Source organism: Opisthorchis viverrini (genome assembly GCF_000715545.1).
Source record: "Opisthorchis viverrini unplaced genomic scaffold opera_v5_291, whole genome shotgun sequence".
Lineage (NCBI taxonomy): Eukaryota > Metazoa > Platyhelminthes > Trematoda > Opisthorchiida > Opisthorchiidae > Opisthorchis > Opisthorchis viverrini.
Window position 1 is genome coordinate 602,873 of NW_008751949.1, and position 11,394 is coordinate 614,266.

The 11,394-nt window shown below is 44.5% G+C and overlaps 1 protein-coding gene across 1 annotated transcript in view; it reads left to right on the forward strand.

Annotated features, from left to right (window-relative positions):
* The window catches only part of T265_09646 (hypothetical protein), a gene marked incomplete at both ends in the record, with an annotated part of 60,840 nt that overhangs the window by 18,571 nt on the left and 30,875 nt on the right, over nt 1-11,394 (forward strand). Inside the window, 2 exons of the mRNA XM_009175776.1 lie at nt 6,657-6,752; nt 8,035-8,396. Coding sequence (XP_009174040.1) covers nt 6,657-6,752; nt 8,035-8,396 — 458 coding nt within the window. The remainder of the gene's footprint in view (nt 1-6,656; nt 6,753-8,034; nt 8,397-11,394) is intronic.

Here is an 11,394-nt window from a genome sequence, read left to right on the forward strand (position 1 = left end):
CCAAGTATTTGTTTGAGATGTATACGGAGTTCAACGTGCCCACATTTGACGGAATGGCTTTAGGGCAATAGATATTTTTCCGGATGGCCAACGGATCCCAAAGCCTGACGGCACAGCTCACCACCGCTTCCTTGAACATAAGACCACAACTTCAGTTTGTCTTCTGACCACAGTTATATCTGTCGGGGTCTACAGGTCAACAATTTTCACTCTGAGTAGCAAGACATCACAAACACACACTTCACTATCTCACCAAGATGTTATAATACAATCGGACAAATGGGTGTTGCACAAACGGTCTGTTCTCCTAAGGAATCCGTAGACATTCGCGGACTGTTGACGCGCAGATGTGAATGGCCTACCCAAACAAACCACACGCGTCCTGCTACAGCTTGTGATTATACTGGAATACCCTGTTATTTAACCAAAATGGCTTTACAGCACTTATGTTCGACAAGTCCCACAACCAAGTTCAGCGTGGATGCATGTAGGCTCAAGTGGAATTCTGTGTTTGGTCGGGGACCAGTTTCCAATCAGTATATCTCAACTAACATACTAGCATTGTTAGACCACGGGGTTTGGTTGCTAGGCTTGAACGCCCATTTTCAGAGACCATGGCTTTCACGTAAGCTCTATCTACCACAGTTGCTTGCGTATGTTAAATTATAACGACGCATTCAAGAAGCTTCAAAAGCCATATGCTCAAGCCACCTCGATCTCGTTCACAGTCATCCACACGTTCATGGATCTCTTGACGGTCATTTACTGCCATTAATTCGTTTGTCGTGCGGTGCGGCAAATTTGGATGAGATGAGTTTTGAACAACACATGAGAAAGGAACTGAGCATCCGAAGAAAATTACCCAGAGCGAGTTTTCTGGGCACCCGTGGATCTATGCAACCAGTCTAATATACGAGAGTCAGTCACGAAGCAGTCACGGTTTTCCCCGCATTATTTACAACATTTATTATTGCATTTAATTGATCGCATTCATTTGGGTGCATGAAATTTCATCAGTTATTTGCATGTGTAAAACCGAACTCACGAACGGGTGCGTACTGTTCGAACAGGCGATCCAAAGCAAACACTGAAATACCAAAGAGAGTGGGCAAGTCATTTATGTAGCATTGGCTAGTGTGAACTGAACGAGAAGAGTAATCAAGCATGTACATGTCTCACTGTTCATCGCATTATAATAAAAACAAACAAGCCCGTCTTCCAAACGACAAGTCACCAGAATACTTACACTTTGTCTGACCGTAGATTGTCCGTTCGAATGACAATATCAACAGCGAAGTGAGAATCGTGGTCCCCATCGTCACGTGCGAATGAGGATATCTGTCAACTCGAACACCTGCAATATTCATGTGGTGCAACTCAAATCGACCAATCAGGTTCCAAGTAGGATTTGTATCCAATGGAAATCCAGAGACCACGACCATTTTCAGTGTGGTTGGCGTTCACGTGACCTTTGGTCTCGTAAGGAGCAACGTTAGATGACGAATTAAACCTACCAATGGTATACATTATGCCCGATGAACAGGTAGCTGATTTCCTGACGACTGTGCTCGAATATCACCGGTGAATTATGTGTTATCTGGTGACCCGTAATGCCGTTAAATCCAAGATAAATGTGCCTTTGCAAAATCGAGGGATCAGCTGTCATAAAGAGTATGGAATTCGAATTAGAACACAAGATTCATCAAACGAAGGGCGCGCAGAATTTTAGGATACGGTTCCAACCAAGTGTCACAAATGTACAAATATTTCAACATAAATGGAATGGAGAGCATAGGCCTGTTTCCCGTTAATGCAGTGATGTTTGATAAACCGAATTGACAGGTGACGCCCTGAGGCTCTCCAGAAAACCGACCCAATGAGAGAATTTCTAGGAAAACCGACCCGGTTAAAGCGCACGTAAAACCACCCTCACACCACACACCACACAGCCCACACATTCTGGCGATCAACATTGATCCATAGCTCAGTCTCAGAATTAACTTCAACTGCATTGATCGCCACGAACAATGGGAGATTGGCAGTGGCGACGATTGGCCTGCTATCTAAATTCTTGTCTCTTACGAAAACAGTGTTTCGTGTCATTGTTGCACTTTTACCTCGTTATCGATGTATTCGTTGAGTTGTTCCCTACCCACCTCGAACAAAACAGTGGATGAACTAGACCCGGGGATTTGCTCACGGACATTGAGTACGCCGATGATATTGCTCATGTTGAATTGGACCATTTAGAAAGTAAGCAGTCTTAAATCTGTTGCATAAGTTGGCAGTCCCTTTGCAATTGCGAATGTTTATTGTAAGGCACAGACCACTTGGCAGAACCCATGTCTACAACCATCGATGCATCCGAAGCGTCTTGCAATTTTGATGGGGATATCAAATTTGTAGTGCTGATCTACGCCAGAGGATCTTTAGGCAAGCTTATTCTCCCTCGGGGGGTTAGCTGGTCACAATTCACATATTACTATGTTCATGTCATTTACTTCCTATGTCGGAGAACCGTTCGAATAACCTGAACCGAATTGAATTAGTCAAAGCGGTTAAGACCTGTATTAATCAACCCAACACAATGAAAAACACCCTATTTTTCCTCCATCAGTTATCGCACTTGGTCTCACGGGGCGACGAAATTCTCAGTGAATACCAACGCCTACTTAGACTGTCATTGTGCCGAGATCGTTTTCATATGTTTCTCAGTCTGTTTTGGAGACTGGTGAACCTATCGGCGACTCTCAGGCAATTGGTTCGATTCGAGAAAACTGCTAAGTGACAGCAACTGTCCGATTTCGGGATGGAACCTCAAAATGTGTTTCAGCGCATCCACATGCAACTGATAATGAGCGGGGCAGGTTGGCCAATGACCATGTGCCGGCGGTATACTCTACATACCTTGGTTGTAACCCACCGACAGACTCTGCCCAATAGTGTAAATGACACAACTGAAAGTTTCGCTAGCAGATGTCTTGCTATAGTACATCGACAGGATAACGGAGCGACTTGATTGCAGTAGTAACCTGCGAGTATCAGACCAGTAGCCGTGTGGGAAACGTAGTATCACGTAATAATTTCTGTGCTGTATTGATTGTACCATACAGATGAAGCTATTTTTCGGTAGGGTGTCAACAAACCAACGAACGATGTGTTCGTGTTCTGCTACAGTGACGTACCGTCCATCATGGCAAAGGTGTCGTTGAAGATGGCACAACAGAAACACAAATGGAAACATGGCGATCTGCTTCGTTGTTACCACCTCCCCCCGGTTTGTGCTCTCTTTGGGATGTCCACAAGCCTTCGCAATCCGACTCGTTAGGTTAGCACTAATATAGTTACATATTCGCACCACATCACCCTGACTTTTCGCAATGTGTGGACCTGCTCAGCCACTGTACACAACTTTGCCCATCACCTCACTTGTTACTCCCCTCAGTGGGAGTCAGCTAAATTTCTGATGTTTATTTTAAATAAAGCATTTTGGATGGATGCACAAGGTTGGTGCAGTTTGCACCAACTAATGGATTACAACGAAGCAGACAAATTGTTCACTCCTGTTCAGATATTATATTACCTTGTTCTGGGTTCACAATATTTCCCATAATCTGACAGTGCATGGGTGACCTCCATGGAGTTACCTGGAAGAGGATGATAATGACTAATCAACCTCAAAGTGCTTACTGCGTAATGCCAGGTGGATTGAGTGCTTCTACTCATTTTACTGTTGGAAGCAGTTGGTATTCCATGCTCGCTCATGTGGTATCTTCAGATATGTTTGGTTTCCGATTCACTCAGTTCGAATTACTGCTTTGAGAAAAGAGTGCGAATTCCGTACACTTGGATGGAGTGCGTCAGCGACAGTCGTTCCGAGTCCAGCATTTGACCAGTCCCCAATCAAACATTTGAATGTGTAAAACCAGTATCGGCGGATAATAATGCCGGCAACTGGAGGCATCATCCTCTATGGAGTCCGGTGAATCCCACCATGAGATAGTGTTTATCCAGAACGGTGAAAACCCCACGTCCAATTGGTCAAGATGAGGTCATACTTTGGAAAACTTACTGTGCACTATATATCTCAATGTTTCATACACATTGCACAATGTGCGTAGTTGGAGTGGTTGATCACTGCCAGGGTATAAAGGGTTGGGGCGTGAGATAAGTGTGGGGCAGCACCGGCCATGCGTATGATGTGCAAATCAGCTCTGATATTTCAAACGCAGTGCACACTTGGCAAGCACACGCGAAAAACTGGTGAACAAGAAATATTCTGTTCTGGGAGAAAATTCCATGGCTTTCCTAGTATGTATGTTACTATATTGTATATTGTACAGTGAAATGGCTGACATTTTTACTCCCTTTGTGATCATTTGACTTTAATGTACCTGACAAATTCATAGCCTTTGCACTCTGTATACAACTTGTTTCATCCTACGAGAATCTCAGAAAAAGAACCATATATTTTTTCTATTGAAACGCAAGGAATTGTGAAGTTTGTCGGGGCCGAGTGAATCCCGATACGTGATTCAGCCAGTCAGATGACAAAAGCCGCCTAAGGATTGTAAGCTGTGCAGAGTTAATTGGATTCCATTCTTGCATTTGAAACTGTGCTAACGGACAGCCGAAATTGTTAGTTGAGTCACTTCAGCCCCCGTCTGGTTCAGTGCATCTTCAAGGCTGTAAACTTTAAATGTGAACTGACCAGTCTGCTATAGCAGAGCAGTTGGAACAATTCCAGCTATTTCCATAACAGTAAAAACTTCAACATAACACATTGTGAAAATAACTTGATGTAGGGCTCGTTGAGGCTTAAATCCAATATGTCAACTATCATGGTCTGATGAACACATTCCGTTAAATGGATAATATTCATATTCTAGTTCCTGTCTCACTACTCAAAATCCCCCAGTCTCATTAACAAAACCTGGTAATGATTTGGATGGACGGTCCTCCACGATACCCCCCTCTACTAATGAGGCACAGAACGCAATCTCAGGTTATTTCTCGGTGTGGACCACCCAATCTAGCGTTACCCTCAAAACAAGTAGCAACAATGCACAACGTGTATTGGCGCCCAAAACCAGGTGTAAAACGTGTGTACAGCGCGTCGCTTATAAAATGATTAAGGCACGAAGTTCGGTAAATTCATATGTCTTCTGGAAGAGCCATTTGCGACCGGGAATCGACAGATACTGGATCATGATTGGCCATTGCATCCAGACTTTCGGCTAATCAAAGTTCGTCTTGTCTTTCGAAACTTCTTGAACAGGCTCACAGCTTTTACATCATTCAAATGATGAGACTCTTCACCTTATGCTTCTTGCCACACTGCTGCCCGCTTCCGTGACGCGTGGTCTTCAAAATTGATTTTGCATGTCTGATGCCTCTCAGCGTTTCAGTTGGTCTTTCTTTGAACCTGTGTTTCGTTACATTCAGTAGGCTTCTGTGCAATAAACTATCTTCAGTTGTTACTCCAAATTTCTATTAAGAGAAACACCTCCAAACGTAACGTTTCTACATAAAAGTCAATGGAATAACCGTCTCTATTGAGACAGATTTCATTGGTTGTTCTTCACTTGCCCTTGACAGATGAGTTGTATTGACCGCTGTATGTGACAGTGATCAATAGATCAGCCGGTTCGCACGTTCATTGACTTTCTCGGGTTCAGCCGAGCGCATCAGGCTATCAATGGGCTATCCAGACCGGGGTTTACGGTAATGAGAGGGCATTAGGGAGACTGCGGTCCAAAACACCTTCGTACATTTGCTCTCGTATAATTCGACAGCGTCATCATTCACAGACTGTCAAATTGAATTTCGGAATTCGGATAACATGCAGTTGCTCTGGGTTGGTTAGTTATAATTCTATGGCTAAGTTCGTCAGGGATAGCAAATTCTGCGTTCGAGTATTTCGTCCTTCCACTAGTGATCTGCGTTACATTGTGGTCAGACTGGTTGATTCGCTCCTTTCGATCTGTCATAATCCGCTACGATCGTCCTGACTGGTCCATTTCCAATTTACTGTTTTTTTCCGGGGCCCGGATGGATGAGTTGCGCGATTTTGTCTTTCGGAGCACTCATTGTTTGAGTATCATGTCTGTCAAACCGCTTCACATCCTGGCCCAATGACTTTTGAATGTGGATGCTGTTTTGTTTTGGTCCTGTTCGTTTCTGTCTTATTCCGGGCGAGTCGCGGAGTTCGATGGCTTTGGATTTCCTTTAATCTAGAAGGTTGGCTGGGAGACTTCTTCTCAGAATGCCAGTTTATCGATCAGGTGCTATCAATATTCTGTGTGAGACCGAATGCCCAGTGAACACCAATTAGCCTGTGACTGGTCGTGCTCCTTAGATTTCCATTGGATACAAATCCTACTTGGAACCTGATTGGTCGATTTGAGTTGCACCACATGAATATTGCAGGTGTTCGAGTTGACAGATATCCTCATTCGCTCGTGACGATGCGGACCACGATTCTCACTTCGCTGTTGATATTGTCATTCGGGCAGACAACCCACGGTCAGGGTAAATGTATGTATTCCGGTGACTTGTCATTTGGAGGACGGGCTGGTTTGTTTTTATTGTAATGAGGTGAACAGCGAGACATCTGCAATTTTTATTGATTGGTTACTCTTCTTCTTCTTCTTCAGTTCACACTAGCCAATGCTTTCTAAATCAATTGCCCACTTTCTCTGGTATTTCAGTGTTTGCTTTGGATCGCCTGTTCGAAGAGTATGCACCTGTTCGTGAGTTCGGTTTTACACATGCAAATAAATGATGAAATCTCACGCCCCGAGATAATGCCGTAAATTGAATGCAACATTAAATGCGGGGGATAATAATGGGTGGCTCTTTCAATGATATTGAACAACGTTGGATCGGTCGCATAGAACCGCAGGTCCCCGAAAAACTCTCTGTGTGTGATTTGTTTCGGGTGAGGCTCCTAGTCCTGGTAGTCTGTACCGTTCTAAGTGTTATGCATAAGTGATCTCGTGAGAATTTGCTGAACGACAAATGACTTGGTGCCAGGGAATAGCTGCGAACAGACATTGATAGTGCGAGTCGTCTCGGTATGGACGAGTCAGAGCTCGAGACGCCTTGTGAATATGCTTTTGAAGATTACAACGAGCCATTAGTTCGCTGTATGTGTTAACAGACATTGATAGTGCGAGTCGTCTCGGCATGGGCGAGTCAGAGCTCGAGACTCCTTGCGAATATGCTTTTGAAGATTACAGCGAGCCATTAGTTTGCTGAATGTGTCGCGAAGTTGCGCAAATACTCGTAGTAGGCTGTCATTTGTGAACGCTAGGGGATAAACGCCAGGACAGAAACCGCTTTAAGCCACGCTTATATATAAGAAGGACTTCTGGAATTCCCTCTGTACGCTTACACATTTATTCCTTCGTAAGTGCAATCAGAGTGTTCTTGGTCGTGAAATTTCTTGAACGTGCACAATACACATCCGCTATGAGAACAGACCGTTTGTGCAACAGTGATTACCTTCGAAAGGCTAACACCCGTGAGTTAAACGAACCAAATGTGAGATCGAATAAACCCCGGCGAAACAGTTGTAATGGGTGGGCGGAGGGGCGAATAATAGTATCACTTCATTTCACTGTATTTTGAGAGACAATGGTCGACCAGTTTTTGGCCTCTATAAACAATCCATTCAGAATTCGAACAATATACGTTCTGTGAGTGGTCACAAAAGCCGTGACAAAACAAGTACGTAATTAAACCTCGGACGCAAGTTAACATTGGTTTATGGAGAGATAGGGAGAGAGAGAGAGAGTGAGGTAGTGTGATTCGAGAGCAAACATGGTCTGTGTACTGACTGGGCCGTCTTGAGACGTGAAAGAATGTGCAAATTGTTACTTAAGACAGTGCGCAGTAGTGGTCACATTGTCAATAGTCCGCCTGATTTGGAGCATTTCTCAACCGAACCGACACATAGAGACAAAATGTGAATGCATGTACGAACATCCATTGCGATGCTTCGGTAATTATTTTGTCTTATTTTTCCAACAGGTCAAACTAGCCTCAGTTCACCGCAGAAAATATCTGCACCAGAAACATCAACGGATGATTTTGCTCGAGTGATTTACGCACTGGGAGAGGGGGATGATCAAAGGTCGTTGGCCGCTCGTTCACGGACCCAAAGTGAACATCAAGTGAACACAACAGCAACTTATCTCGAAACATGGGAAGCCCTCAGTTCCCATGAAAATCCGTTCAACCGTCCACCCGTTCCTCATAGCCTCGTTGTTGAACAGCATTGGGAATTGTTCCAAGCAATAAACCGAAGAGCTCCGAGGAGATTCCAGTGCCCCTATTGTGGGAATGTGTATGTACGCGAACGCGCCCTAAAGGCACATCTTCGCACATGCAAGGTGCGCCTCTCCGTGAATCCGATTGATCTGGATAGGAAATTGCTGAAATGCGAGTACTGTGACGAGGTTTTCCCTTCAAAGTCACGTTTGAAGAAACACGAGACTAGGCATTGTTCAAACCTGTTCGTCGGGACCTATTCGCAATGAGTAGAATGTAAGCCTAGTTCACGGTTAATGTCACTGGAGCCCGACTAATGCAACTACGTGTTGCTGGATTTGTTCATTTCGTACACAACCACAACGAAGGAGAAAGCTAGTGGGAGCATGAGATGAAGAGTGAAACAGAGGCTGAATGGATTCCATGCAGCATTGAGTAAAATCATCTGAGTAACCAATACACCTGCTTGTTATCTGTTTCATGTTTTCTGAATTAATGCTGTGGGCCAACCGGTCGTGTAGTCTGAATACATGATTGCGCGATCGACTGTTTTACCCAGCTGCCAATGGAGTGAGAGATCACTGGCAGCGACCAAGGCACCATTTCATGATGGTCAAGTCAAGTAAGTGTATTCGTCTTCGGGAATGCACTTATTATAAGGTGGGTAATAAGGCATTGCCGAGGAGGAATTTGCGGGGATGTGGTAGTCGAATGACTGTCCTGGTGTGAATTTGTGTGTGGGTCCTGGTTGGTCTTCTAGTCATCCGTCACACAGCAGTCAGATTGGTTGCATACGAAATGAACAATTCCAGCAATATATAATTGCCCTGGGCGTATCTAATGAAGTTATTCGTAAACTGGGCTTTCTTATCTGCTCGGTGCAAGATGTCGTCGAATGGATCGTGACCAACAGGTTCGATCTTTCAGAAGGACAAGAATTGGTGTGTGATCCCTCATAATCGCTGGTGTTTTATTGGCAAAACATGTGAATCGGTCCTCGTGAGCGAACGTGAGGACGCGAAATGGTGTTGCGATAACAAGAGAGATGATTGTGGCATCACAGTCCAAGAAACTCCTGTTTGTCCTCAGCACACCGTCAGTTATGCATGGAAATTAATCCAGCCTAGAGATGAATCTACCACGGGGAAGACACTAGTGATATCGCATACATGCTACTTCCTTCGCTGCGGCAACCCCAACCTTGAGAGTGAGGGAAATGGAAATTTCAAAATGGAGCACGCCGGGTGATAGATCATCGCCGAACACTCAAGGGAAACAAGACAATATACTTAATCAAAAATCAAAATTGCTTCCCTCATGTTCTATCAGAGGTGACGGAAGGCAAATATGTTAGTTCAAACTACCTAGTGAGCATTAGTCCCTAATCCTAAATTTAAGCTGATTGGTTGAGCAACCACCGACGCAAACTGCGCCACTGCCATGTACTTCGAGCCCATTGCTCATTTCACAACATTACACGCGATAGATTCAACTCAGTTTCCGAGCGGTATGCAGAAGAGCCTATTTCGCTACCCCACAAGACATGTTGCATCCACTGAGGAACCGCTTGTCGGTCTCCCATTCAAGATCATCTCAGTGACCCCAATCAGCTCAACTAAATTCGACTGTCCCCCCCCCCCCCGTCAAAAACAACCGACTCTAGCCAGAATGACACAATTAACAGCACTTTATTAATGAGACTAATGAGAGAGGAGAGTTCAAAAAAAAGAGAATTTGCTCGTTTAAATTAGATGCAAAAATTAGGCCGGGTTAGAGACTGGGTTTTTCTGATTAGTCCAATTAAACTCATCCGTAAAATTGGTTTTCCAATGCAGTCGGTACATACTGATTTCCCTTATTCGATGCATTTGACTGTGTAGGTATTTCTAGTTTGGGTAGACTAATCGGTGATTTCGCCTGAAACTATGCGCGCGAAGCATGGTTTCTGGTAGACTGTAGATTGCCTAGTATGTGATCATCTAAAAATCGCATTGCCCCTGTCCACATTGAATAAGCATCGGTTTGGGCATGAGCAGCTTGCAATTTGTAACTTTGAAAAGTGATGTACCGCCACAGATTCCGTAACATAGCGCTGGTGCTTCGGACTTCACTCAAAGTGAATCATGCTTGCAATTAACTAAGCCGAACCTAACGCCAAACGGTTCAATCAAGCTCGCGGATGTTTGTAGTTGGCCGGTCTTTGGACCAGGCATCTGATTTCCGGGAAGGCTCTGTAAAGATTCGCTAGGCTGACTTACTGCTGAACAAATTTCCACCAATGACAGAAAGCCTTTGTCCCGTCAAGGCTGCAAGTTTTTTCGGAAGGAGAACCAATCGCTAAGATCCCATCTAGAAATCTGGTTGTCCTAGCAGGCTGTTGACAAGTTTTTTTAAGACCGATGGTCTAGACGGGAACTTACATGAGCTCAGCCCTCTTCTGCACACAAGCCCTTTCGGTTCGTTATACACGGAGACCACTTATTATCATTTATTTTTGAAGAGCTTGGTCACAAACATAAAAAGTGAATGCAAGCGATGCATGCGAAAGAGTAACAGGAGAATATGGGAGAAAAGAGAGAAACGTCTCATTCGAAATCATGCCAAGGACAGTGCCACTCTGATGAGGTGAATCCCAAAGTATGTAAAGATTTTGGTATGGAAAAAGGCGTCTAAAGACTAACAACCAAAGAAAGGACAAACAACGGTGAATGCTCTTCAAGGCGCAGTATGCGCTAGCACAGTCAAGACTCGCACATCAGGCACAAAGTGACCGTCATACTGGGTCTGGGGTGAGATTAAATGGCAAAAATGTACCTTCAACGCCATGTGCCACGCATAAAAGTGTCATAAGTACGCAGGGAGCCCACAATGGCAAGCAAACACAAGTCACTGACTGCGACCTTAGGAAGTCCCAGTCCAATAACAGCCTTAGCGGATTGAGGAAAGCAGATCCCTCGATAGGAGATGATCACCGGTTGGTGAACCAAAAAGTCGATATCACAACCGATGGCATGTAGGGCTGAGATTATGGCGAGGGAATGTTCATCAGCACCATACTTCTGCTTCTTCTCATTCCACACTATCTCTCCACGCCCATCCGAGACTATGCTAACGTCTATT